This window comes from Truncatella angustata (assembly GCF_020726525.1).
Source record: "Truncatella angustata strain MPI-SDFR-AT-0073 chromosome Unknown BKA67scaffold_6, whole genome shotgun sequence".
In the NCBI taxonomy this organism is placed as follows: Eukaryota; Fungi; Ascomycota; class Sordariomycetes; order Amphisphaeriales; family Sporocadaceae; genus Truncatella; species Truncatella angustata.
This window is the reverse complement of record NW_025763386.1, coordinates 2,788,835-2,816,791: the sequence shown is the minus strand read 5'-3', so window position 1 is coordinate 2,816,791 and position 27,957 is coordinate 2,788,835. Positions and strand designations below refer to the sequence as shown.

General features: G+C 49.2%; 8 protein-coding genes across 8 annotated transcripts; 5 read left to right on the top strand and 3 right to left on the bottom strand.

Moving 5' to 3' along the window:
• Positions 1-1,028: 1,028 nt before the first annotated feature.
• Positions 1,029-1,799, top strand: BKA67DRAFT_661075 (methyltransferase-like protein; the record flags this gene model as incomplete). The annotated part of the gene is made up of 1 exon (XM_046107753.1): positions 1,029-1,799. One exon carries the CDS (start codon positions 1,029-1,031, stop codon positions 1,797-1,799), a length of 771 nt encoding a protein of 256 aa, XP_045956606.1.
• Positions 1,800-3,235: 1,436 nt separating this feature from the next.
• On the top strand, positions 3,236-4,470 carry BKA67DRAFT_352741 (uncharacterized protein). The gene is made up of 4 exons (XM_046096375.1): positions 3,236-3,875; positions 3,932-4,000; positions 4,051-4,203; positions 4,255-4,470. Exons 1-4 carry the CDS (start codon positions 3,590-3,592, stop codon positions 4,413-4,415), a joined length of 669 nt encoding a protein of 222 aa, XP_045956605.1. The 5' UTR covers positions 3,236-3,589; the 3' UTR covers positions 4,416-4,470.
• Positions 4,471-4,525: 55 nt separating this feature from the next.
• BKA67DRAFT_661073 (uncharacterized protein) lies at positions 4,526-5,416 on the bottom strand (the record flags this gene model as incomplete). Its single annotated transcript, XM_046107752.1, has 1 exon — positions 4,526-5,416. One exon carries the CDS (start codon positions 5,414-5,416, stop codon positions 4,526-4,528), a length of 891 nt encoding a protein of 296 aa, XP_045956604.1.
• A 1,300-nt stretch (positions 5,417-6,716) lies between these two features.
• Positions 6,717-8,129, top strand: BKA67DRAFT_538145 (transmembrane amino acid transporter; the record flags this gene model as incomplete). The annotated part of the gene is made up of 1 exon (XM_046100435.1): positions 6,717-8,129. One exon carries the CDS (start codon positions 6,717-6,719, stop codon positions 8,127-8,129), a length of 1,413 nt encoding a protein of 470 aa, XP_045956603.1.
• A 636-nt stretch (positions 8,130-8,765) lies between these two features.
• BKA67DRAFT_661071 (uncharacterized protein) lies at positions 8,766-9,272 on the top strand (the record flags this gene model as incomplete). The annotated part of the gene is made up of 1 exon (XM_046107751.1): positions 8,766-9,272. One exon carries the CDS (start codon positions 8,766-8,768, stop codon positions 9,270-9,272), a length of 507 nt encoding a protein of 168 aa, XP_045956602.1.
• Positions 9,273-9,693: 421 nt separating this feature from the next.
• BKA67DRAFT_521528 (ABC transporter-like protein) lies at positions 9,694-13,916 on the bottom strand (the record flags this gene model as incomplete). Its single annotated transcript, XM_046098283.1, has 9 exons — positions 9,694-10,319; positions 10,364-11,255; positions 11,307-11,479; positions 11,531-12,146; positions 12,196-12,450; positions 12,508-12,868; positions 12,917-13,013; positions 13,068-13,572; positions 13,626-13,916. 9 exons carry the CDS (start codon positions 13,914-13,916, stop codon positions 9,694-9,696), a joined length of 3,816 nt encoding a protein of 1,271 aa, XP_045956601.1.
• A 2,387-nt stretch (positions 13,917-16,303) lies between these two features.
• Positions 16,304-17,227, bottom strand: BKA67DRAFT_661069 (serine hydrolase FSH; the record flags this gene model as incomplete). The annotated part of the gene is made up of 4 exons (XM_046107750.1): positions 16,304-16,488; positions 16,544-17,062; positions 17,114-17,132; positions 17,186-17,227. The coding sequence occupies 4 exons, from the start codon at positions 17,225-17,227 to the stop codon at positions 16,304-16,306; spliced, it is 765 nt and encodes a 254-aa protein (XP_045956600.1).
• A 2,223-nt stretch (positions 17,228-19,450) lies between these two features.
• On the top strand, positions 19,451-26,140 carry BKA67DRAFT_520872 (putative polyketide synthase; the record flags this gene model as incomplete). Its single annotated transcript, XM_046098221.1, has 4 exons — positions 19,451-19,886; positions 19,940-20,150; positions 20,212-20,417; positions 20,475-26,140. 4 exons carry the CDS (start codon positions 19,451-19,453, stop codon positions 26,138-26,140), a joined length of 6,519 nt encoding a protein of 2,172 aa, XP_045956599.1.
• Between the last annotated feature and the right edge of the window lie 1,817 nt (positions 26,141-27,957).

Sequence of the window (27,957 nt, the reverse complement as noted above, 5' to 3'; positions counted from 1 at the left end):
ATTGTAGCCTAATACTAGCATTTAAACCTTGGCCCTGCCGGGAGAGGCAGAAGATGTGAATTGCAGTTACAGGCACAGCATGTGCTGAACGCAGTGAGGTGAATAGTGACAACTCAAACATTCCTTAGCCCGACGGAAAGGAGGGCTGACTTAAATCAGCAACCCAAACAACCTACAAGTCGGGTGGTAAACAATTAACAGTGATAAAAATTTTGGCGACAGCACGAAGATTAAGCGTAACTCGAACTATCAAACCTACCAATCATTGATAAGGAGACCAAGATACTGGAAGACTTCCGCCGACAGGATGAGTATCCATACGGAATTATCCATTAAAGGCTATTAACATCTACCTTACACGTGTAAAAAAGTGGGCCCGATTAGTAGAAGTGCCAGTCGTGGGCTTTTGGTTCAAATATGCACTTCTAGTATTTTACCTTAGGAGATAGTTGTATAGAAGTAATGAAGCTACACTAGTCTACGAGTAGATCGCTTAACAGTTTCCTAATCAGGTTACGCCTATTCTCATACTATTCAAATAACAGCACCTTGACCAATCGAGCTTCTAGGTTAGAGATTACAGTCCGTTGCGATTGAACTGATAATTTGAATGCTGAATGCAATCCCTTGCCTATAGTCCTTCCTTGGTCATTAAGATTTGATGACGAGATAACTGGAGTGCGTAAGGCTAAACTATCTTCTACTTAACTCCATTAAGTGCCAATGACCACTGCTGTATGGGCCGTTTAGGTTCTCTCGAGCAGTTTTGGGCTCCCACAACGGATACGGCGGTTAAAGGGATGTTATGCATTCCCCTCCTTGATCGCATCTAAGCATTTTGCAACCACATCTGATTGGACGCCTTCTTGCAATTGTGGCATGACTCCTTGTTGTGTAACTCTTAAGACATGATGAAAAGAGGGGTATAGAGAAATTGAGAAGAGCGAGAGTTGTGACGTTTTCCATCCTCTTCCCACCTTAGCTACCTTGTCAAAACTTTACCTAGCCTTACTCCCCACAACATAATAATGGAAAGCCAACTAGTCAAAGAGTACGACAGCCAAGGCGGGCGATACAGCGATCACGCCGCACAACTGCCCTTTGCCAAGTTGGAAACAGAGCTCTTCCGATCTGCCTTGGGGGACTGTGCGGGACTGACGGTGCTGGACCTCGGCGGCGGCAGTGGCCTCAAGGCGCGCATAGCCGTCGATGGCGGCGCGGCCGCGGTAGACGTAGTCGATATCTCTATCGAGATGATGCGGGCAGGCCAGGAGGTAGAGAAGTCGATTGGTCGCGAGGGGGCTGTGATCGCCTGGCACATCGGCGACGTTGCCCGGGCCCTGACGCACTTGCCTCTTCGGCCGTCATACGACCTGGTCCTGGTGGGCTGGACATTCGACCATGCCCACGATCTCGCCGAGTACGAGGGCATGTGGCGGAACGTGGCGGTATACTTAAGACCCGGCGGCCGTTTCATAGGCGTGCGCCTCGGAGACCCTCGAAGCGCGGCGTCGGACGGCCGATACGGTACCCTAACCTCGGCGTTCGAGGAGACGGCCGATGGCCTCAATTACCGCTACGCCCTGTTGCTAGACCCTCCGCTCGAGTTTGAGGCGAGTTCAATCAACCTGAGTATGACGGGGAGTACAGATTTGCCGGAGAAGTATGGGCTCACTGACTTCTCGTCGGTTGCCCCTGAGGATACGTCTGTGGTCAAGGCAGACCCTGACTTCTGGAAACCTTTTGTGGATAATCCTGGATTTGTGGTTTTCCAGGCGAAGAAGAGATTGGACGCGTAGTGGAGATAGTAATTTCGTCAGGATCATTACAGAAACGTGTATAATGGTGGCCTATCGCCTAGACTAGGAGTGTCTTTTTTTATTTTTTTTAATATACCTGGCATAGAAAGTTAGCTAATCAACTATGTTGTCCTTAATTCTAACTAAGAAAAAGTTCCATTTATGGTAAAACAGAAGGTTTCCTGTTTGTAGGCATTCAATTCTCTTGATTTAGCATGCTGATTAACAGGAAACCAGCATTTTCCACCAGCATATTCAACCGACCTGGCATAGAACTCAAGTTCGGTAATGGGCACCCATACAAACTACCCGCAGGGATGGCCTTCGGCATCGATGGTGTCGCCATGCTAAAAAAACAAGGAGTGCTAGGGTGATGATGTCAACTTATTCGGGCCTGCATGATGGCTCATCAACGATAGAACGCAGTTGGCCTCGATGTACGATAAGCAGAGGTTCACAATAGGCATGAGAAATCTAGCGCCTAACCTCAGTGACTGCTTTGGACTTTAGCAGCATTCGAAATAGTGGGGCAGAAGAAAACAGCCACTGTGTTGGGATAGCTTGTCGCTAGGCATTGAGAGTTAACATTGGTGCACAAGTGCTATAATGAGCTCAACTCAACGCTGAAGTCTGTACCTGGGCCAAGTAGAAATTCATGAATATACACGGAAAAAGGAGGTGATGGCCAGTCTAGACAACAAACCAAGCACAGTTCTCATCGGCGCCATAGAAACGACGATGAGTATTTTCCAAGTGACGATGAATACTGCTATGAAGAGAGGCGATCACCACCAGAGTTTTTAGACATCAAGCACAGTCAGAAAGCGGACCGGGTTGGACGCGAACCACGAAAGCGACTATTAAAGCCAGTTAAGTCATCTCTCCTCATGGGATTGTTGAACATCTCTGACCAATTTTGCAAGCATATTCTAGTCTACGGTTAATCTTCTTTTGGAGGTGCAGCCCTGCCAATTGATAAATTCCACTCAACCTCGAAGCATTTGGCATCCGTCTCATTGATGAATGTCTCCGGCACTTCTAGTTATATACGAGAAGCACTGCCAGAATCGGTGTCAGAATGATCTCATTTCACTCTTCCAGAAACCATTAGCTGAGCCTAGTCCTTGAACCATTCCACTTGTCACACGATGCTGGCAGTCTGTGAGTGTGGCTGGATTAAGCATTGAATTTGAAAGCCCCGAATTAATATAATCGACACTGCTTATTCGTCCCCAGCTCCCTGTGCCCAGCGCTAGAGGCAGCAGGTTTCACGTTAACTATCCCCACAAGCCCCGTGTCGATCTTGCGACAGGGTGCATCAGTTAAGCAATTGCAGTGGGCTACTGAGCTGCAACAGAGAACAACTCCGGCAATTAAAGTGACAAATACTAAGGATCAGATCCGCCTCAGATGCAATCAATTTAGTAACAAGTCCCACCACAGCAACGGTCAGCCTGGCTTCTGCGCGCGAATAACCAGCAATCGCTCTCTGATGGCAGTCTATGTATGCTACGTCGAGTTAGCGGAACCAGGTCCGATATGTTCAAGTGATGGGTCGCTTTTCTCCGAACAGTCTACTACATACGGTATATCCATATGGTCAGGGGCTTGTCCGGGGTAGATATTTGCTCCACCAGTTAGAACAATTTTGCTTTTCCGGGAGTGCAAATGAACGATATCTTGGTGTTCCTTCTTATATCAAAAGTCGAGGAGAGCCTCATAGCTAGACAGCAACTTTCCCGTGCAACTTCCATTCAAGCCATCACCGCATTTTCACATCACCAATTACGATGCCTTCTTCAAACCAGATCCTCTCCGCTCTCGCCGCCGTTGGCTTTGTGTCGGTCAACGCCGCCATGGGCCCGGCATTCAGCACTGGTCCTGTCGCCGATGACTCCTTCATCCGCGAGGCGAGCTCTACCCTCGTCCTCCCCAAGGCCCCTACGAACAACCAGGGCGATGCTTCTCTCTGGGTTGGCATGGGTACTTCCAATGGCGACTTAATCCAGTCCATCGCCGATAGCTGGGAGTCCGATGACTGGAGTATCTACGCCTACACGCTCCTGAGCACCAGCGGTTCGTAACATCGGGTCCTGCTAGTATGTTGATGCACTCGTACTAACGCCTGGCAGCTACCACACAGATGCCTGTCCAGGGAGACTCTGCCACTGCGGAAGCCGCCGACCAGATAACAATGCACTGTAAGCAGCACCGCTATGTGAAACAAGTCTTCTACTGATAACTTCTCCAGACAAGTTCGACGACTCGACCGGAAATTACACACAAACCGTCTCGATCAATGGCAATGCCGTCTCCACTCTGTCTACTAGCGACGGACACGCCCAGGGTTGGGGCAGCGCCGTTGAGTGCGCCGAGTCTAACTGTGGTACGGTTGGCGCTCACAGTAAGTGACCATATCAAGATCTTCGAATAATTTCACTAACCTGTATCTCAGAGTGGATCAACACCACTATCATTATGGATGTGGCTGACCCCGACTACATCAACACCCTCGGCAAGGGTGATGGCGTCACTGGCGACTTGGTCACCGTTGACGGAGGTAAGACTTGGACTGTTGACACCATCAGTATTCCTGAGTACACCTTCACTTCCTGAGCTTGATTTGCTGTAATATAAAAGTGGTTGTATTGTTGTTATCTTCCTGTATCATACTTTAAAAGGCAATTGTATATCAGTAAACCTAGATATCCTTTGGTTGCCGATTTCTATTTTCCTGTGGCGATAGTTTTGAAGGGATCCTTTGGAAGAGATCTAGTCCTTCTGTCTGTCAAGTCGCAGAGCAAATAATTGAATTGGAACCCGACCTCCCTGAACGGTAAGACCTTTTCTCCGTTCATCTCGATTTCTATCTGACCCATATCGTTCGTCATGAGAATCTTGCTGAGGAATGGCACGTCAGGGTGTAACCAGATCCGGCTTATTGCCGAGTTGCCAGCTCCCACTGCGAGTCCCTGGTACCCTCTCGATGACATCTCCAACATGACCCACCACGTGAACAACCTGCCAAGGTTTTGTCCTTCATAGTCCGCCCGCGTCACGCAGCCGGACCGGTGAGCGTATTGCCCAGACGACGTCGGTTTTGGAAAATCTCCAATGCCATTTGTTGCTTCACCGTACTGAGCTATCATCGCGCCCCAGAGCGGCGCCACGGTCGCCATCGTGCCAAAGGCTTCCCTGGGTGGCGGCTCGAACATGTCATACGATAGTGCTAGCGCAACGATCGGGAAGTCCATCTTCTCGAGCATGAGCTGCTCGCCCTTCTCCTCCAACTCCGGGTCCCCGATGTCGATTTCGTCCCAGTACAGTGCGCCTCCCGTCTTCACTGATTCTGGACGTTTGAATTTGTACTCGGTATCGTACAGCGCGTAGGAGAGACCGTTTCTGAAGTGAAATGTGTAGTACGACTCTAGGAGCTGGAAAGATTCAAGGATGGTTTTCACTTTCGGCTCACTGATGATGGGTCGCCAGACCGGGGCGCGGAGCAGCATTCCCTGAAGCATCAATGCGCGGCACCAATCCTCATGTTCGGGTTGTATTCGCCGAATCTCATACTGGGATGGCAAGTTGACGCCGTGCAAGCCTAGTCCGGCACCCATGGTGGTAATTTCGATTCTCATGTATGATGGCTCTCCTTTGTCAAGACGTACCAGTCATCGGCGTATCAAATTTATTGGTCTGCAGTGCAGCTATGAGCAAGATATAAGAGCTCATTACTAGGTTAGTAGAGCTGTCATCATTGATGAGGATTGACCGCCTTTGCTGACGGTCATCCGGATGGCCACTGCGTACGGCACAGCGTGCAGCCACAACTAGCGCATACCTGGTTATAAATAAGGGGCAACCAGTGCCAACATTTCAGTAGTGAAATACGCGCGAACTTGAAATTTTGGTGGCCACTAAATATGCAAACTGTGCGTTGTGGACGATGTTGGAAAGTGATGTACTCATAAATCAAGACAAAAAGTGACCTATTGAGGCGACCCCATACGGAGACAAGTAAAGCTTGCGGAATCGAAGTGATTGTAAAACCCGTCCTTTAGCCGCCTGTGGTCAGCATCAACGCCATTGTCTTTACAAATCGTTACCGACTTAATAATCCTCGCCTGTTACACCGATAACCGTTCACGTAGGCTGTCGGCGTGGACTGCACGTTGATTTACAGCAATCGTAGCATGGAACAACGGCTGTGGAGTCGGCACTCAGGAACACCTGGCGGAACAGTGGCAATCAGGTACGTCGAGAGTCGATTAGCACATGAAACGATTGGACCGAAGAAGCATTCAATTGGCAGGAACAATGGCTGCTTGCACATTCTCGGGAGACCCCAAAACGCGGTATATCTCAAGGCAAGGGTCATTGTGCTTATTTGATTTGGTGGAAACACCAAGCATGCTCCTTCCCGAATAGGCAGTCTAACTGGCTTTGGCACGGTGGCCATCAACCTTCGTGACCATCACAACCCCTGCCAATCGTTATCAAGATTGGGAGCAGGTTGATTTTGGTAATCATCAGGTAGCGTCGCATAGTGCTACCTGTTGCATCGACACATGCTGAGATAACCCCGCATGATGCAGATATCGTCAGGGAGATCGGTGGGTGCCGGTCGCACGCCTGTGAGACACTCCGGTGATTGCGCGGGGCATTCCCCAGTCTTTGTCATCAAACCTACCAAAATGACAATAGTTCTGACGATTAGATGTCAAATGTAACAGGGCTTCTTCTCCATAGCTGTAGATTCTCGACTCCCATTGTGGCCCTGACCTCCTGAGATCTCTTGAGCTGTGGACGGCTGATCGCGGCTCGTCGGGCACTAGGCACTGACTGTTGATACCACAGCTGCACCGTGGATAGGGAGTGCTGGCCTATCACAAGCAGAATTGCTACAGTCAGCCCAGCATGGCTAGTAACATATACCACCCAGGCGAGCCCAGAGAGGGAAAGGCAGGGTACCCCAATTATGGTCATTCTGATGCCGGAGTGCAGGCGGAAACCGGACACGGTCGGAATAGAAGTGGATACACCGGGCCCGGCTTTGTTGATGATGTTTTCGGGGAGGAAACTGGACATGACATCAAGTACAAGACTCTCACTTGGCCAGTAGTTGCGCTTCTCATGATCACCGAGATCGTATCAAATGGCATGCTCAGCTTACCTAGCAGCTTGGCCGCTGTTGGCATCATTCCTGGTGTCATCGTCATTTTCTTTCTTGGGGCCTTTGCTACCTACACGGCATGGGCACTAATCCAGTTCAAGCTAAGGCATCCAGAAGTCCATAACATGGGAGATGCTGGCATGGTTATGTTTGGACCGATCGGAAGAGAGATTCTTGGAGGTGGCACGATCATTTTCGCTATCTGTGCCACGGGTTCCCAATTGCTGGCCGGGCAGCTTGCTCTCACCGTCTTATCCGAAAGCAAACTATGTGCGCTTGCTTTTACGGGTATTTTCGCTGTCGCAGTGACACTGGTCAGCTTTCCTCGTACGTTAGGTAACATGAGCTTGCTATCGGTCGCTGCGGCAGCTTCAATCATCGTGGCTGGGATCGTGGGAATGGCCGGAGCTGGAGCTTCACCAGTTGCTCCTGGCAATATTGCCGTGGTGATCACGACGAACTTCACTTCAGCATTTACCAGTATCACGAACCCAGTGTTCGCATATGCAGGGCATTTTATGTTCTTCATTCTCATTTCCGAAATGAAGCAACCACAGGATGCGATGAAAGCTGCCTGGGTACTTCAGATTGTGTCTACAGCCTTCTACATAACCTTTGCTGTTGTTACATACTGGTACATTGGATCGGGGGTCTCCAGTCCCAGCTTTTTGAGTCTCAGTCCGCTTTGGTCAAAAATCAGCTTCGGGCTGGCCATTCCAAACTTCTTGATCGCTGGAGGCCTATACAGCCACGCTGCCGCTAAACTTGTTTTCGTCAGGCTGTTCAGGCGAAGTCGGCATATACATTCGCACACGATCACTGGGTGGGGCATCTGGACATTCTTGATACTGCTGGCCAATGTCGCCGCCTTTGTCTTTGCAGTGGGAATACCCATATTTAACTATCTTGTCGGGATAACCGCCTCATTGTTCGCAGCATGGTACACGTACGGACTAGCTGGGGCGTTCTGGATCCATGATATCTACTACTTCAAAGGTGGGTGGCGTGCATGGGCAGAGAGACCTGCAATGTTTGTCGTGAACATACTCACAATCCTTGCGGGCGCTTTTATCTGCGTTGGTGGTCTGTATGCGACGATCAAGGCGATGCAAATAGCTTCGGAATCTGGTACTCTTCCACCTCCCTTTCAATGTTGAAGACGTATGGGAATAGTTAAAGTAACACTCAACAAAGAAATAAGCAATGGATAATCAAATATAGTATGGAAGAGAGCATGACCAACCCATCAATATAGAATGTTCTGGTAGGGTGATGGAAGTTCCATGAGTTGTTGGTGGGTGGGATCCGCACGACGCCCATTCCACTTAACTATTACTCTTAGTGAGGTGGTCCTGGTATGTGCAGTGGACCCCTGACCGCAGCTGGTGACATCGCCGATACAAGCACGTCAGGCCACTAAGGTCATTGCGAATGGCGATGAAGCAATTCAATACCCACAAAAGGTCCAAATTTATCTGCCGAATGAAGGCACGAGACTTTTATATCTCTTATGTTCCGAAGTGTGTAGGACGATCGATCACAAGAGAGGTGCATATGCTTGCGCAGCTCTGACGTTATGTGGTGATGTCATTGTTTTGAGCTTCAGCTGGACTTGTCTTTATTAACAGCTATATCGACACTCAGTGAAAATACGGGCATCATTAAATTTCTAAACATTAATCTAAACAATACAATCGAGACGACTACTACAATATCTAAAATATTTCTCAGTGAGAAACAATCTATCATACGAAACCTACACCTTCACACCATAACAACACACCTTCATCACAATGGCTTCCGGAAACAAAGCCACCAGCCACGGCCAAAAGGTCGATCTCGGCCAGAACGCTCCTGTGACCCAAGAAGGTCCCGGAGCCGTGGCTTCCGACTCACTCGCAGCCGAGTCGAGCACCTTCAAAAAGGACAACGAGATATCCACCTCTGAGATCGCATCCCGCCACAGCGAGCAGCACAAATCGACATCCAGACCACACGAGGGTAGCCACCACATCTCAGGCGGTAGCACGCACGCCGGCACCGCACCCTCATACGTGGACAGCCAGTATACGCAAGCTTCCGGAGGTCCGCACGGCAAGAACCTGAAGGAAGACAAGAGTCTTGGTACCGGAAGCAATGCCAGCTTCACAGAGATCGGATCCAAGGACGATCCCGCACGATTGGCGGAGGCGAAGCTTGTTGCCCAGACTGCGTCGAGCAACGCAGGCGGCGTGGGACGGGAGACGGCTATTGATCGCGACAACCAATACGACACGCTAAAGACAGAGACATCTGCCTAAACATGGTAGCTCACCAATCCACATATATTTATATAGTCACAATAAATACTCGTAACAACTGCCACTTGGACTCATCCGTGATTTCGTACTGTTGTGACGATCATATATGTCGATTATACTTCTTGGGCACTTTCATGATCTCCACTATAATGTGACCCACTGCCGATCCACCACGACCCCATCGTCATACTGACATGTATGGTGGGACGATATTTGCAACTTTAACGTTGCCCTGGAATGAAGCAATGCCGATTGGCAACCGCCAAAACATTCTGAGATATGCTTATGTTGTCAAGTTTGAATTGGGACTCTTTCAATCAATTTTTGATTTGGCATATGATACAATATTTACACGATAACCCAACAAGATCAAGGCAAACCCTGGCTGGACGCCGCCTGAGATTCTGTTTTCGGGCTTAAATTATTCCAGCGACTGGGCTTGGCACATGCTCCAGTAAACGCCTTTCTTCGCGAGCAGCTGCGCATGCGTCCCACTTTCGACAACCTTTCCGTCGCCGAGGACAAAGATAATGTCAGCATTTTGAATTGTTGCCAACCTGTGGGCCACGACCACCATGGTTCTGGACTTCTTAGTCCGCTCAAAAACGCCCTCGACCAGCTTCTCGGTTTCCGAGTCGAGGGCAGAAGTCGCCTCGTCTAGAAGAAGTAGTCTCGGATTTCTGATCAGAGCTCTTGCAATGGACATGCGCTGCTTCTGGCCGCCAGACAGCAGAATACCCTTGAATCCCACCCGCGTGTTATAGCCTTCTGGGAGAGACATAATGAAGTCATGGATTTCGGCGTCGCGACATGCTTCATGAAGATTGTGGTCGCAGCTGCAGATTTTCTCAGGTTCGACACCAAAGAGAATGTTCTCGCGGATGGTGCCCTGGAACATGAAGGGCTCTTGAGCTACCAGTGACATGGTTTTTCGGTAATCTTGTATGTTTATGTCGCGGATATCGACCCCGTTCATGGAAACTTGTCCTGATTTGGTGCCGTAGAATCTTTCGATAATCGAGATGATGCTAGTTTTCCCGCATCCTGCTATGTGTCAGCTTCATTTCGTGCCATGGAACTATGTGACTTACCAGATGGTCCGACAATAGCAGCAAATTGGCCTTTTTCTATCGTCATATTCATCCCACAAAGGACTGGCACATCCCGAGTGGGATACTTGAACCATACATTCTGAAACGCAATCTCCGGACCCATTATTTCATGCTTCTCGTTAAACTCCAAGGCGGCATCGCCCAGCTTGAGCCCTTTGTCCGGATCGATTTCCCTGACCCGTACTTCTTGAATACGAGCAGCTGCAAGTTTCGCTGCACCAAGATTCGGGACGAAACTCAGCCATTGCCCGACACCTTGCGCACCTTGGACGACGGCCAGGTACACGACTAAATATTGGAAGGAGATATACTCTCCGCTAACCAAGAGACCTCCTCCATACCACAGGATGAAGGCCATGCAAAGCAGAGGTACAGCGTCGCTGGCTGCGAATATGATCGTTGCAAGACGGGCTTTTCGGTACGCCACGTGCAGGTGGTTCGTCAACATCTTCTCGTAGCGCTGACAGATCGTATCTTCTAGAGTCAAAGCAGTGACAGTTCGGATGGCGCCCATAGATTCCGTGGCGAATCTGGCGCTTTCGGCGAAGACTTTGGTGTTCATCTTCTGAAACTTCTTCTCAATTCGCGAACGGAAGAAACCAGCGGCGATTGCCAAAGGCATGGCTGCGGCCAAAGAGATCGCGGTCAATTTCCAGCCAAAGTAGAAAGCTATTGCTAAGCAACCGGCTATGCTCAAAATAGCAATCACGATGAAAGCCAGATTGTTGCCAAGCAGTTGTTGAAGCGCCGTGGCGTCGGCTGCTAAACGTTGCGTGAGAGTTCCTTCCTTTTCTTCCTCCTTGTCAAACCAGGAGATTGGTTTAAGAATCATGCTTCCAAAATAGTCAAGCTGATAACTCGTTGTAATCATCTACCTCAATTTAGCAAAAGTTTCGTTCCCTGTCTTCGTCATAATACTCACAAAGGCGATTCGAGTGGCGGCAAACGTCAACGCGAAATAACCAATGCCGACACTGCCTGCCAGGATAACAAACATTAAACACCAAAAATTGGTCAGTATTAATAGATATGGCCCCAATGTGTTGAAAGATGAAAGTAGAGCAGCAAAGAGGTAAGCCTGAAGCGGCGCACTTGCTAATGTCGAGGTTAGTTTGGTTATCAAAAATCAACTAACGAGTTACATACCTCCGGCCATGACAGCACCAAAGAACATGATGCAATACCATATCCAATGCTTCCTCTGCTCCAACAACAGCGGTCCAAAAACTTTAGTCAGCTTCTTAGACTCATACTCGATATCGTTGCCGTTATCGTCATCGTCATCACAAGTCTCACTAGCTGGGCGTACATCTTCCTCGCCCTTATGTTTCCCCGTGAGATCCTTGGTGCATCTCCCATCCTCAGAGACTGCCGTGTCGGAAGAATTATCTAGGGCAGCATCTTGAGATTCACCGCTTGTCAACTTCTGGGCTTGTGACAAGAGGTAGTAAGGGCCGCTTTTCTTCGCCATCAATTGTTTGTGCTTTCCCCATTGTGCGACCTTGCCTTTGCTCATCACAACAATTGTATCCGCGTTCTTGACAGTTGAAAGTCTGTGGGCTATGACAATTGTAGTTCGTCCTTGGGAGACCTTATCCAAAGCGGCTTGGACTACTTTCTCCCCCTGTACGTCGATAGCACTTGTCGCTTCGTCTAGGATGAGAATCTTGGGTTTTTTCACTATAGCTCGAGCAATCGCAAGTCGTTGTCGCTGACCTCCACTTAATTTACCACCAGAATCACCAACTAGTGTATCATAACCCTGTGAAAGAATAAGCTCGTGTTCAGAACATTGCGTGGACTGTACTTACATCGGGAAGCCGTGAAATGAACTCGTCCGCGAAAGCTTCCGCACAGGCTTGCTTTACCAACTCTCTTTTCTTTTCTTCCTCCGCATCTTCCCATTCCGTTCCGATCAGTCCGTATGAGACGTTCGTGTAAATGGTGTCGTTGAATAGGAATGGTTCTTGTTGCACAAGACCAATTTGGGATCTCCACCATTTCATGTCAATCTCGTGTAGCGGGACACCACCGCATGCCACTTTGCCGTTTCGAAAGTATTGCACCTACTCTACATATCAGAACCCATGTACCTCAAGCCCAAACAGTTTGAAACTACTTACCAGCTTGTTGCCAGTGACAGCACCGTCCAACTCATACCATCTTTCGATTAGGCTGACGATTGTACTTTTTCCGGAACCAGATGGGCCGACAATTGCGGTTACTTTACCTGCGGGGATAACCAGTTTAAACTGGTCCAGAATCTTCTGTTTAGGGCGGGATGGGTATGTGAAGTTCACATTCCACAAGACGAGCCTTTCTGTGGCACTGACATCCGGGGCCTTCTTCCCCGTCGTCTTGGGCTTGGGCGCATCGAGGCCATTGAACAAAGTCCTCGCAGCGTGCGCGGCTCGGGACGCAGCAGCTACGGGTTGCGCTATATTGCTTAGAGCATTAATGGTCATCATGATGCTCATGAGGACCCTACCATATATTAGTTAGTCTTTAAGCCACGATATGCGGGTATCCTACATGATAAGGATGCTGCTGTTTGGGATCTCTCCAGCCACGATCATTCTCGCTGCAAACCAACACGAAACTGCAAATGTTCCAATGACGCTGAAAAACACTTTACACACGACTGTTAGCCATAAGTCATTATCTTGTAGGTTTTTGATCGTACCTGTTCCCTTTTGAACTGCCACGATTTTGGATAACCGCATTCCGATCTTCCGTGCCTTCGAAACCCAGCCTTCATACTTATTTACCACTTTCCCCTCGGCGCCACATGCCGCAATCATGCGCATTGCCCCGAAAGCTTCACTGGACACTCCGGAAGCCTTAATGTTCATCTGTTCTACCTGCTTCTGGTTCTTGACGACAAATGGAGTTGTGACACAATAGGTGAGGATGATCAACAGAAGCCCACTGCAGGTGACGAGAGCCAGCTTCCAACTGTGAAGATAAGCATTGATCATTGCACCGACCACGAGCGCAATACTTTGGATTAAAAGAGCGAATTTCTCAGAGATTCCTGCTTGAAGCGCGTTGGAAGTGCTAGTGATTATTGCAGCTAGTTGACCAGGAGGCTGTGTGTCCAACAATGATACTCGCTGGCTCAAAAGGGCTTTCATGTATGCCAACCTCAAAGTTGACGAGACGCGTATACTCATGACGTTGAATCCTAGCTGCGACACGTGATATTAGAAAAGTACTCACAAAACCGGCATAGAACACTTACTGTGGCGATGTATCCAGACACAAAACGAATACCAAAGAGATAGACGAAGTAGAGCACGGCTTGATTGATGACCCCAGTCAGAAAAGTCTTGACCTGACCCGCATCCTCTCCAGTAAAGTTGGTAGAGGTAATATGACCAACGAGATTGCCAAAAACGATAGTCATTGCTGGGTAGGTGAGTCCGCAAATGATTGCACCAAAGGTCGAGATGGTGATGAAGAAGCGGTCACGTTTCGTCGTATATGAGAATATCCTCTGTTTCATTAGCATAAGTGGAAAGACAACGTACATGCCAAGCAACTTACAAGAAAATCTCTAAAAGTTTGCCCTGTCTTGGCCTTCTTCGCGGCTTTTCTCTTTGCTGGGTCATTCATTGGCCCTGGCGGAATGTGGCGGGGATGCTTCACGCCCTTTTCATCCTTCTCTTCTTCTCCGGAAGCCTTTCCTTCACCTTTGGCCATAGCTGACTGTTTTTCGCTTTGATCATCTGCTACGACTTGCTCACCAGCGGTGCCTAGTGCAACACCTCTCGCACCCCCTCTGCCGCCTCGACCTCCTCGACCAGCTCTGCCGCCACGGCCACCTCGACCTCTCAAACCTCTACTGCCCCGACTTCCTGTACTGGTGCCGCCGATGATTCCCTCACTAGCTGTGTCCGTGCCAGTGACTTCAGTGCCTGTCGAACCAGCTTTTGACTCTACACCTCCCCTATCCGCTATCCCAGCAGCTGATTCTGAGCTTACGTCGGACGCTACTGCCTCTCTTAATTCCATGCCATATGTAGCACCTCGCCCGCCTCTGCCCACTCGGCCGTTTCTGCCACCCCGTCCCCTCCCTCTCAACGCACCTCTGCCGCCTCTCCTAGCTATTAAGACACCCTGTCCTTCCTCTGCGTCGTCCTTTTGGGTTGCATCGCCACCTCCGCCTGTCTTATCGTCTTCAACAGAAAATTCTTGGATAGTTGTGGTCGAAGGTATGAACGGGATTGGCGGTAGTGGCTTAGTATGGTCTGGTGTCAGTGGCGTAAGGGGAGTCCTGGGGGTGCTTAGTGTGATGGGAGTGAAAGGAGTCCTGGGGGTGCCTGGCGTTATGGGAGTGAAAGGAGTCCTAGGAGTAGTCGGCGAGGCACTAGCCGCAGAGATTGAGTCAACTGGCGATAACGCGGCGGTAGTCACATGACGACCGCCCTTCTTCAGCGCAAGCAACCTTGGTGGTGGCACGATAGGTCGAAATGCCCTTGAAAATCCGACTGCTTCAGGTGCAAGCTCAACTGACAACCTAGAAATTACCGAATTGGCTCTTGACCTAACAGGCGTCCGGGGTGCCAGATAGTCATCGATAATATCAGACGTAGTGTCTGGGTTGTCGGCATTTCTGAAGTCCCACCGCGATAGGTGCGGATCCACGGATGCAGACGGTGGCTTGAACCATGTTGTTGCTGTTGAATGAACCCGGCCAAATGACGGCGAGACTGGAGGTGGTCTTTCGGGTGAGAACGGCCTTGAGAAAGATACCCTCCGTGCTGCCGTGCCAGGAAATGGTGCAGCAGCGATCAACAACCTCTCCGTGTGAACGTTGCTCTGCCCACTCGAGGCTACGACATTAGGAACTTGAAGGCCACTTGGCTCAGGCTCAGATTCAGATACGTGAAGAGTCTCGGTACTAGAATCAGAAAGAGAAAGGAACGACGACCCCGAGATCTTTCTCCCATGCATTGAGGAAGATGAGGTAGATGCATTTTGCGCTCTATGATCGGCTGGTCGTTGTGCTGATTGTCCCCTGCGAACCCGGTCTTCGGGCCCTATAAAGTCCATTTTGCATATTTGAATATTACGGCACTCCTAGCGCCAAGTGAATGTAACTAGTCGGTGCAAGGAATGGACGCCAGGTCAATTGTGCAGAGGCTGGGAAAGAATGAAATCAGTTTCTCTAGAATAGAAAAGCCATAGTGGCAATTAGGTAGCCTTAAAGCGCTGGCATGACGCCCAATGAGCAGTAAAACCTTTGTAGTGTCTACCTGCTGGTTGCGAGATTGCATGTGCATCGTGTCTTTTGGCCGTCCGAATGAACTGCCCCGCAGGCTTTACAAGGTATTTGCTCCCCTGTGGTCTGCTAGCGGTGTTTTACTGGATCGCCGCGGCTCTGGGGTGGCTTCAATTTGAATTAGAGTGGCCCGCCTGTCGCAGATTCCTTATCGGACTGCCAAATGCAGGGGAGCGAAACCGACTTCCTCATATGTCATTAACATGATCGCTATAACTCTGGCTTGCCATTTCTGTAAATTGGGTCCGCACTCCTGCTCGCCTTGGCGTGCATACTCATGTTGCAATCACGCCAGCTCATGTCATCATCCCTTGGAAAACATTACCGGCCGAATTTGAACTGCGTGGAACCTTATCTGTGAGCGAGTCCAGGTGTACGCGGCGTCAAATGGCAGAATCTCTGCCTGAACCGCTGAGTAGTTGTTGGCGACAACGAGATTGTTAATTTTAGGCAATTGCAGGCCCTTGCCTTGCATAGTTGACTAGAGCTCGTTGTTCGAAATGGCTCCTTGTATATTAAGACTGCACTCTACATGATTGACGCAGAACCAAGACCATGCACCATGACAAGAAATGAGTAATACCAACAAACCAAAGGACGGAGTATATTCTATGTATGTGCGTTTTGTGTGGCTGCTAATCTTCCTCGGCCCCGGTAGACTCCTTGATCATGTTTCTTACTACATCGCCCAACTCCTTGATAACAGCTGCATCTCTTGGCAAAGTGTGACCCTTGCCGTGATCGAACATGTACGCAATGTCAGTATCGCATGTGTTGTACAGTGCCAGGGAACCACCCACGTATGGGTCCAACGAACCAACTAGCCAATTGTTAGAGACATTTCACAATCCTGGTGGATAAGAAGAGGAACTTACTTATGTGACATGTGTGAATGTCAATCATAACGTCTGTCTCGTCTGAGAGGACCATCGCAAAGGTTTGTGGGTCTAACGGTGGCCATCCAGCAAAGAAAATAGCGCACTTGATCATGGGCTCATATCCTTCATACTGCTTCCTCCGCTGCTCTGCTAGTAGTAGTGTACCGGCGACAGTCGCTCCCTCAGAGTAGCCAATAATCCCTTCAAACGGTCCTTCCTCTTCCATGATCTTGAATAAATATTGTATCGCTTTAATCGTGCTGAGGATGCAACTGGCTACGCCCTCTTTCATAAGCTCTCTCATCGTCTCTTCTGGCGTGTCACATTCTGGGAAGTCCCGAATACGTGAAAGAGGATCAGTTTCATCTCCAGTTTTGTCATCTGGCTCGATGAATCGGTAATATGGAGGTTTGCCGAAGAAGTCTTCGAATCCTTTTGGTGGTATGGCCTCGCATGGGCCATCAATGAAGTGGAACTCTGCCGAATTATCTCCGGTGAGTTCATTGACGAGAGGTGCTTTGTAGATATTTAGTCGACGTTAAAGAATATTGAATGTTTCAGTCGTACCTAACTGCACCTTGAATTTCTGACCATGTAGTCAGTATAAGGTTATAGACCTCCGATGACGTGATCACATACCTCTGCACTGCCATATGCACCTGGTAGACAGAGGAACTTCATGTTGGAATGAGTATTGTCTTGGAAGATCAAGTCGATTGGATTGACTACAGCAAGCAGGTGCCGACTACCGAGCTGAAGAACAAAATCGACAATCCAACAGATGATAATTCCACGAGACAATTCTCAGCTCAAATGGCGAAATGGACATAATTTCCTTCACATGCATTCGGCTACCAGTAGCAATGAAACAGTGTCATCATCCAAAATATCTTCAATTGGGCTAGGCTACTCGGCTGCATCTTGGTTGATTGGAACAAGTATATGGAAAATAACGTGGAGATAGATACCTTACTCATGTAGCAGATTGTCAAAGCAAGCTACGAGATACCAGATGGGAAGTACCGCGTCTGAGTTATAGAACATCCTGCAGCCATTGGCAATGCACGGCGGAAGGTCTCGGCGATGATCGACGTTATCAAACAGGAGACTGTCGAATCAAGAGCAGTGTTTCCGGACGTCTGACCTAGACGGGTAACTGAGGCTCTGACGCCGAGCACTAAGCGAGTTTCCAGGGTAATGATCACCGCCTGCGATTAAGGGCAAGGCACCGCTCACCACCATGACAGCTCAAATGGAAGGTGTCAGTCTCAAGTATTCAAGCAAAATACCATAGCGCTCATGATACATGTGAGACCCCTCGCATACTATCGCCGAATTCGCGGGACGCAGGGGCAGGGATGGGCGTTCAGGGGGTTATTGGAATACGGTCGCCATTGTGGGTTTAGCACAAGCCGCCAGGCCTAATGGCAGTTGACGGCCCCACCCCCACACTTAGGTGAAAGACCGACAGCCGTCGCCGAAGCGCTCAGAAGGGAGTCGGTTTCGCAACAACCACTCCACACGATCTGAGACGCGACGGGAAGCTTTTCATGTCTTCCTTCCTCAACCGCATTCACATGTCGCGAACTCCTCCCAGATGCATGTCAAGTTTCACCCTTGAACAGTTTACCTATATGGAAACACCTATCGCAATGTCCCACACCTCCACTGATCTATTGCTGAGCACCTTGCTTTTCCCCGTAATCAGTAACCAGCCAGCCATCTTTCGCATTCGTCGCGGTTTGCGCTTGGCCACGATTACCGCGTCACATCCAACTGCGATCATCAGGTCAATCTTTGCTCCAATCCTCGTATCGCTGTCGTGTCTCAACATTCGATCACACGTGCTTATCTCAAGTCATTGCAAGGCTGATCAGGTTTCAACAGCCTCCGTTCGAGGCTGTTGCAGCGGTACATGCTTTTGAAAACTAGCAGAAAGATACCTTCATCATTGGTGCTTTCTGCAAATATTTGATGCGACCATGCTGATTATCCTCAAGAATTAACAAAAAAAAAAAAAACCAGCGAGATCAAGGGTATGTGACAAACATGAGCTACATGCATCCCGGCAATGCAACTCTAAACATGCGAGCATCTCGAACAATTCTATCGCCGCAGCTGCTCGCATGTTCTTGATCTCTTGCCGGAACGGGTGTCCAGCTCCGACATTTTGATGTCATGCCTTAAGCGGCTCCCAAAAGCAGGTGTATGTGTGGTCCCGTTGCAGGTACATCTGTTCAGTGTCTTCGGCATACCATGGCATTCAGGTATCGCACGTGGCCAATCGTCACGACAGGTGGGTTCTGTTTTGCTTGTACCTACGTTGCCAAGACACCTATTTCCGGTATATTCGAGTGCGTATCACAAACTTTCCATCCGATGGTTAGTGAGACCCAGTCACTGGACGCTTGCTTCCTGAGGTCGGAAAGATTTGCCCCTTACCCGACTTCCAGAAACCCCAGACTCTGACGGTCAAGCTCTAGTCGCCTTCCATTTAGAGATATGATGGGAGCTTGTCTGAACAAGTCGGGCTGCTACCGACCCACACCAAGATTCCATATAATCTTCTGCATCTCGCCTCGATGTCGTGATCAAGTGATTATTTCCCTGTAAACTACCATCCCACTCACTCAAGGAACCAGAAACCTTGCAGCTATGGCGCCGACAGCCATTGACGGCGAGGGTGCCACGAGCGCAGTTGATGGTCTTGCAAATGGATTCAGCTCCCAAGTCGATGGCCATGCCAATGCCAATGGCCTTGCTGACATCCAGACCAATGGAGTGACGAACGGTCTGGCACATCTGTACATCAGTGAACCTTCGACAACAATTGCGACACCTCAGACCCCACAAACACCTATCAGTCCAACCTCATCGACATCGTCGCGACCCACGCCACCTCAGATGCCCATAGCTATCGTGGGTATGTCTTGTCGCTTGCCTGGCCATGTCGCGACCCCAGGAGAGTTTTGGGAGATGTTAGCGAGAGCCAGAAGTGGCTACTCGACGATACCAGAAGAGAGGTTCAGCCTTGCAGCTTTCCATCATCCAAACCCTGGAAAGGCGGGTTGTGCCAATCCCGTTGGTGGGCATTTTCTCGACTTTGACCTCGAAGCATTCGACGCACCATTTTTTAGCTTAACAGAGAAGGAAGCTATCTCTATGGATCCTCAACAACGTTTGCTTCTCGAGGGCACGTTTGAGGCGTTGGAACATGCCGGTATCCCTAAGCAGACTATAGTCGGAAAGGATGTTGGTGTCTTCATCGGAGGCTCGTTCCCAGAGTACGAGTCACATCTATTCCGAGACTCAGACACTATTCCCATGCATCAGGCAACCGGTAAGAAATCAAATCTAAGAACTTCATTGTTAGTTATACTAATAAACTGACAGGTTGCGCTTATGGAATGCAATCAAATAGGCTTTCTCATTTCTTCGATCTCAAGGGTCCCAGCTTCACATCGGATACAGCGTGTTCTTCCAGTCTGGTTGCACTGCACTTGGCATGTCAAAGTCTACGGACTGGCGAATCCAGTATGGCTATCACTGGTGGTTGTCATCTCAATATGCTTCCAGAGTTCTACATTTCTTTTGCCAAGTCTAGGTAACTTCTAAACCCCGTCAGTCAATTGAACTCTAGTAAAAGTAGTACTAATTGTTTTCAGACTTTTCTCTGATTCAGGCCGATCATACTCGTTTGACGATAGAGGTACTGGCTTTGGTCGTGGCGAAGGCTGCGGCGTGGTAATTCTCAAGCCTTTAGATCAAGCTATCCGGGATGGCGATCATGTAAAGGCTATCATCGCCGGGAGCGGTATCAATCAAGATGGAAGGACACCGGGTATTACCATGCCTTGCGGTATTGCACAGAGTAAGTTGGTTATCCGGCTGGGAGATCTTTTATTCTTACTAATGTACTCTTTTGTAGGGGATCTGATGAAGCAAGTGTACGATCAAGCGAATCTTGACCCCAAGGAGGTGGGTTTTGTCGAGGCACATGGAACAGGCACAAGAGTGGGTGACCCTATCGAGGCTACGGCTCTTCATGGCGTTTTCGGCAGTCGCGGACCAAGGGATCCCTTGTTCCTTGGTTCATTGAAATCCAACATAGGACACCTCGAAGGAGCTTCTGGCATTGTGGCAATCATCAAGGCCGCCATGATGTTGGAGCGCGGTTTCGTGCTGCCCAACTACGACTTCAAGAAACCAAATTCTAAGATTCCCTGGAAGGAGTGGAACTATAAAGTTCCTGTGACACAGCGACCCTGGCCACGAAACAAGAAATACATTAGTGTGAACAATTTTGGCTTCGGTGGTACCAATGCACACGTTGTGCTTGAAAAGGTGCCGTTTGCAACAAGGACTACCAAGGACGACTCCGATCTTAATGATGACAACCCAGGCCGCAAACTCTTCGTCTTTACTGCCAACGACAAGAATGCCCTTGAGACTGTTCTGAAGAACCTGGTCGTCTACCTTGAGCAGAGACCGGAAATGTTCCAAAAAGATCTGATGGGCAACTTTGCATACACCCTCTGCCAGCGCAGATCGCTTCTACAATACAGAGTAGCCATTTCTGCACAGCGATCATTTGACCTCGTCGAAACTATTTCTTCCGGCAATTACACCGCTGCGAAAGAAGGTGATTCCCTCAGGATTGGGTTTGTTTTTACCGGTCAAGGTGCTCAGTGGTACGGTATGGGTCGCGAACTCTACGATCACTACCCTATCTTCAAGAACGCCATCGATCGTGCAGACACTGTTTTGAGGTCTGTTGGTGCTCCCTGGTCGCTCATTGAGGAGCTTAGCAAGGACGAAAAGACTACTCAAGTAGGTGCTGCTCACATCAGTCAGCCGTCCTGCACAGCAATCCAGCTTGCATTGGTTGACCTTCTACACTCATGGGGTGTTTTCCCAGAGGCAGTCACTGGTCATTCGAGTGGTGAGATTGGTGCTGCTTACGCTGCTGGTATATTGGACTTCGACTCCTCCATGATTATTGCCTATCATCGCGGGAGACTTATTCCTGTTCTGAAAGAGAGACATACAGATCTACGAGGATCTATGATGGCTGTTGGTGGAAGCAAGGAGGAGTTCGAAGCCCTCATTTCAGAGCTCAAGGATGGTGAGGTCAAGATTGCTTGTTACAACTCGCCCACCAGCTTGACTATATCCGGTGACGAAGCCGGTATTGATGAGCTCAAGAGGACGGTTGATGATAAACAAATATTCAACCGCAAGCTTTTTGTGGATACCGCTTACCACTCCCACCACATGAACCTTCTTGCGAAAGACTACCAAGAGTCAATCGGCCACCTTCCATCTCCCTCTCCCACGAGCGTTCGCTTCCACTCATCCCTTCTGGGCAAGCAGTGTGATGCTTCGGAGCTAGAACCCACTTACTGGGTGCAAAATCTTACTTGTGCTGTCAGGTTCAACGAGGCTGTCCAGAGTATGTTAGCACCCATTGGTGAACACGCCACTGGTGTGAACATGCTGGTTGAGCTTGGACCCCACTCCGCTCTCCAGGGGCCTATCAAACAGATCATGCAGGCTGTGGGTGGCCCGGCTGCTAAAGTGCCATATGCTGCTGCTCTTTCTAGAAAGAAGGACGCCGTCGAGACAGCACTGGCACTTGCGGGTACCCTATTTACCAAGGGCTATACCCTCGACTTCGACGCCATCAACTTCCCCAAGCATCAGAAGACACCACCGCAGCTGCTCACAGACTTGCCGCGATACCCATGGAACAAGTCTACCAAATATTGGCACGATTCAAGACTCACACAGAAGCACAAACACCGCAGTGCTCCTCGGAACGATATATTGGGTACCGTTGCCCACTACTCCAATGATCTGGAACCAACGTGGCGAAACATTGTCCGCCTCGAGGATCTGCCTTGGCTAGAGCACCACAAGGTGCAGTCATTAACCGTATTTCCTATGTCCGGGTTTATCACAATGGCAGTCGAAGCAGCTGCTCAGCGTGCTGCTACTGCGGAGGTATTGTTTGATAAGTACAAGCTTCGAGATGTGACTGTCGTTGCACCGCTTATCATCCCCGACGCCGATGTAGAGATGACCACAACTCTCCGTCCGGACCCTGAGACTACCCAAGGAACTTGGGATGAGTTCCGAATCTGCTCTTGGAGCAAAGCGCAAGGCTGGAAAGAGCACTGCAAGGGTTTTATTACCGTCGAGAACCACGAATGCAATGGTGTCGATGACGATCGATGTGCTAAGGAAGCAGAAAGTCTGTTGAAGTCGACAATTGCATCAGTGGATAAGAGCGCCTTAACATCACTCTCTTCTGATACTCTCTACAATGCCCTTAATGAGCTCGGTGTTTCTTACGGCGCCACCTTCCAGGGTCTCGGTAAAATCTCAACAGGCGGTCGTTGCTCAAAGGCGGAACTTGTTGTTCCGGATATCGCCCACGAGATGCCCAACAACCATATCAGCCCTGCCGTCTTACAGCCAGCACTCCTGGAGTCACTAATCTCAATGTACTGGCCCATTGCAGATGGCGGCCGGAGCTCTATCGACACAATTTACCTGCCGTCGGCGGTTGAGCGCATCACCATCTCCAAGAGCGTCACAGAGGCCACAATGCAACCGGGAAAGCTTCTGAATGCTTATTCGCAAGGTCACTTCGCAACTGATGCCCCCAAGCCTACCAAGATCACTATGTTCATGACCTCTGCTGACGAGACCGCCACGCCTCTTATCACGCTGGAAGACCTCACCGTATCGCCCATGATTGACCACGAAGCAGCTGTTGAGGAGGTTCATAGGGAGCTTTGCTACAAGATAGACTGGGAGCCGGTTCTAGATTCCGAGTTTCCTCAGCCACTAGAACCCGCCGAATCAGAGGTGATCATTATCCGTTCAAATACTGCACTTCAGGTCAAGGTCGCCACGGGCTTGGCTGAAGTTATCGAGAAAAGTACAGGAAAGATGCCTCAAATGAGCGATTTGCTCTCCGCACCTGATGCAGAGGGCAAATTGGCAATTTTCCTGCCCGAAATTGAAAAGCCACTACTGTCAGTACTCAAGGCCAATGAATTCGAATCTCTTCAGAATATTATCGCCAATGTACAGGGCGCTCTATGGGTCATTCGTGGTGCTTATGAGAAGGCCACCTCTCCTGATTTGAACATGATTACTGGTCTCAGCAGGACTATCCGCTCTGAAACCCTCTTACCATTCGCTACGTTAGACCTTGACGGGCGCTCGCCATTGGAGGCTGACACAGTGACTGAAGCCGTAATGAAGATCTTCAAGGCCATCTTCAGTAAGGACAGTCCGAGAAATGCCGAGATGGAGTTCTCCCAGCGAGATGGCAGGTTCTTTACGCCTCGGATCATCAATGACGCTGAGATGAACGCTATCGTACACCAAGAGACCCAGTCTTCTGCACTCCAACCAACTCCTTTTGGACAAGGTGATCGGATCTTGAAGCTGAAGATTGGCAACGTCGGCGCACTTGACACTCTGCACTTCGTCGACGATGAGAGCAAGGAGACGGATCTACTTGCAGATGAGATTGAAGTTCTGGTTCAAGCTATCGGCCTCAATCATCGTGATTTGACAGCAGCACACGGAAAACTGGCCACTGATGACTTTGGTGTCGAGACAAGCGGTATTGTTACCAAGCTCGGCAAAAAGGTCACGAATTTCAAGGTTGGTGACCGTGTGGCCGCGATGACACATGGCGGTTTTGCTACTACCACGCGCACAAAAGCGTCTTTCGCTTTCAGACTGCCCTCTGATATGTCTTTCGAAACCGGTGCTTCTCTGCCCTTGGCTTACACCACTGCCTATTACTCATTGATTGAGCTCGGTCGCCTGCAGGAGGATGAAAGCGTCTTGATTCATGCTGCTGCTCGTGCAGTTGGACAAGCTGCCATCTCTCTTGCTCAAATGATCGGCGCTGAGGTCTTTGTTACTGTTGGCAGCGCCGAGAAGAAGGAATTCCTGATGGAGCATTATAACATTCCGGAGGATCACATTTTCCACAGCCGCAACAACAGTTTCGGCAAGTCACTACGTCAAGTCACCAACGGCCATGGCGTTGACATTGTATTGAACTGTCTCGCTGGGGATGCTGTCCGGGAGAGTTGGGATTGTCTCAACAAATTTGGGCGTCTGATCGATGTCGGAACCCGCATTTCCTCCACCAACGTCAAACTCGATATGGATCAGTTCGAGAACAACTCAAGCTTCATGACAGTCGACATGATGGCCCTTGCCGCTGAGCGACCCAGAGTTATGCAGCGGGTCCTGAGCGATGTTTCAAAGCTCATCAAGTACAACAAAGTTGCTCCTCCCTCGCCCATCACTACTTTCCCTATTTCGAATGTTGAATCGGCACTTAAAGCCCTTCAAAGTGGTGATAATGCTCATGGTAAGCTTGTTGTTGTACCTCATGCCCAAGACATTGTCAAGGCAACGCCTCCCAAAAAGCCGCTTCAGCTTCTAAAGCCCGATGCAACATACATCCTTATCGGAGGCACTGGCGGTCTAGGCCGCAGTATGTCTCGCTGGATGATTAAGCGCGGCGCACGCAACCTGGTCCTGGTTTCTAGATCGGGCTCTGCAACTGGTAAAGTCAAGGAGCTTATCGACGAGGCCGGCGAGCAAGGCGCCAATATCATCGTTCGCCGCTGTGACGTGGCCAATCCTGCTGACGTCGAAGACCTGGTCAACCAAGGTCTGGAGGGCATGCCGCCTGTGCGTGGTCTGATTCACGGTGCTATGGTCCTTCATGATGTCCTCTTTGAGAAGATGACTTTTAACCAATACACATCTGTCATCGAATCCAAGGTTCAAGGTGGTTGGAACTTCCACAATGCCCTTGTTAATGCACCTTTGGACTTTTTCGTCGCCATCTCCTCCGTCGCTGGTGCTGTCGGCAACCGTGGGCAGGCCGCCTACGCCGCTGCCAATTGCTTCCTCAACGCGTTGGTGCAGTACCGCCTGGCCCGAGGACTCCCTGCCTCTTCACTCGACCTGACTGCCATTTCCGACACTGGATATCTTGCCGAAGATGCTGAGAAGGCTGCTGAGGTCGCAAAGAATTTGGCTGGTGATTCCATCTGTGAAGCTGAGGTGCTTGCCCTTCTCGGGACAGCTATTAGTGGCAAGCTTGGATCTATCTGCAACAACCACACCATCACCGGGATGCGCATCACGCCTGAGCAACAACCCTTTTGGACTCAGGATGCCAAATGTAAGCACCTGCGTGAGGCGGCTGAGGCTGCCGCTGCTGCTAATGCTGCTGCTGGTGGGTCCAAGAACATATCCTGGAACGCGGCGGCCAAGGCGGCAAAAACCCTCGAGGAAGCCGAGCAAGTGGTCTGCGATGGTCTGGTTGAGAAATGTGCCGCCGTAATGATGATGGAGAAGGAAGACCTGGACGTCACCCGCGCCTTATCCAACTACCCTCTTGACTCGCTAGTTGCCATCGAGATCCGCAACTTTATTACCCGCGAGTTTGAAGCAACCTTGCAAGTTCTGGAGTTGCTTTCGAGTGGTTCCCTTCAAACCCTTGCGAAGGGTGTCTGTGTGAAGAGCAAGATGATTAATTTCTGATCATGTGTCGGTGCGAAGAGAGTTCCCTTTGTCAATATTCATGCGGTCGGAGTAGCAAATTTGTGGGCGTCGCATCTAGGTCAGGAAGCATTTTGATTTGTCGGTCTACGCTGTACAAACATTCCTTAGCACCTCCTGAGGTTAACGGACTTGTATCTTATTTTACGTATTTTGCATATAGACAATGATTTTTTTGGCATGGCGATGTCCAAGACTGGAAACTTCGGGATCAGAAATGGCAGTGAATCTCTCACATTGCATCCGCGGTGAATTCTATCCCTACCATCAGCCCTAAACCTTCTGATCATGCATATATATGCTCTATTGAAATATGACTTGTGTTTTAGTTAAGATTTCACTTTGTCATACCAGTAAAATGCTAAGTGTTTGAGGTTGTCCGCACATAACCTGTCTTCTCAGTCCGCCGTCACGCCGCAGGAAAAGTTGTTGACGTTCATCCGCCTTAGGTGTGAGGTTTTGATCTGATCGTGCAATGTATCTTTCTATTATGGAGTGCTACGTTATCTTGCGAATACATGGTGATAGCCATTGTCGGATTAATTTAAGGCATGTGTTCTTTCTCCTTGCATGAATCTTAACTTGAGCAGCCTTGCTTTGTACGATGAATCCCCCTACATATCACAATCAACTTTGGAATTCCACCAAGCATTCTGCTCTCTCTCTCTCTCTCTCTCTCTTTCTCTATCTCTTTATAGTTCAAGCCAACCTAATATACATATAGCTCCACCACAATACCCTGGATCCGCATCCTATCGATGCTCTCGGCTTCACACTCCGAGGCATGGTTAGCTTTTGCATCTCCCACATCATTCTTTGCAAGGTGTGAATTTCTAAAATGAGACATATTGAAAGAATAACCCCTACGGATTGCATCTCGATCCAAGTTCTGTAATATGGTTCAAGTGATAAAGTGGCAAGGCCCAAATTTATTGGTGAAGTAGTAGAATGAAGGTCTAATATTGGTTGGGACAAACATTTGTGCAATGTGGTGGTCAGTAACCCGAAAAGAAGAATAAAGAAATATGACCTAGGCTAAAGGTCTATTACTTATATATCAGAACTATAACCTTATATACCGACCAGATATCATATAGACGCTAGGCCAACTGTGCTTGAGAAACTCTACACAGCTCCTACAGGTATAAGAAGAAACACTAGGTATAGCGTGAAGCTAGAGAAGGCTCGTCGTGAAGCTTATCTGACGCAGCTACTATCAACATTATACGAACATCGACTGCTGTAAAAATATCTCTCGCTTCCTAGTAGTAACAAATCAATGTCAAACCTTTTTCGAAGTTACTTAGCTAGGTCTGTTTGTGGACATACATAGCTATCGTGATCTTTTCCGACCATCATTTGTCTCGCTATGCCCTGTTGAAACATATGCATTATATCCTAGTATTGACTATTGCGCCGCCCCGATATACTAAATCCAGCAAGAGCAGTCGTCCGAGATGAACGCGGTCTTTGCACCATGGTACCATGACTATCGGCAAGTCTCCATGTACATTTGATCACTCCAAAAATGTGGGACATGGATCGGCGGTCGGATGATAACTCGACATGGTCTTTTAGTTGACGTCTTGGAAGTCGCAATGAGAACGCACGGCAGATAATATACGACACCTTTCAATTAAAGCCTATATTTTAACCCTTAACACCTGGGCTTCAACTTCATTGAACAGCTCGCACGGTATACTAGCTAGGATTGACAGTACCAATTGGGTCAGATAGTATCCAAAAGGGCAACACTTCGTTCGAGAAGATTTAATGACTATCAGTGGTTCATGCATTAG

Coding starts and splice junctions, on each gene's coding strand:
- BKA67DRAFT_352741 (XM_046096375.1), top strand. CDS start 3,590: ATGCCTTCTTCAAACCAGATCCTCTCCGCTCTCGCCGCCGTTGGCTTT. Junction 4,001..4,050: donor CGACCAGATAACAATGCACT/GTAAGCAGCACC, acceptor TAACTTCTCCAG/ACAAGTTCGACGACTCGACC. Junction 4,204..4,254: donor TGGTACGGTTGGCGCTCACA/GTAAGTGACCAT, acceptor CCTGTATCTCAG/AGTGGATCAACACCACTATC.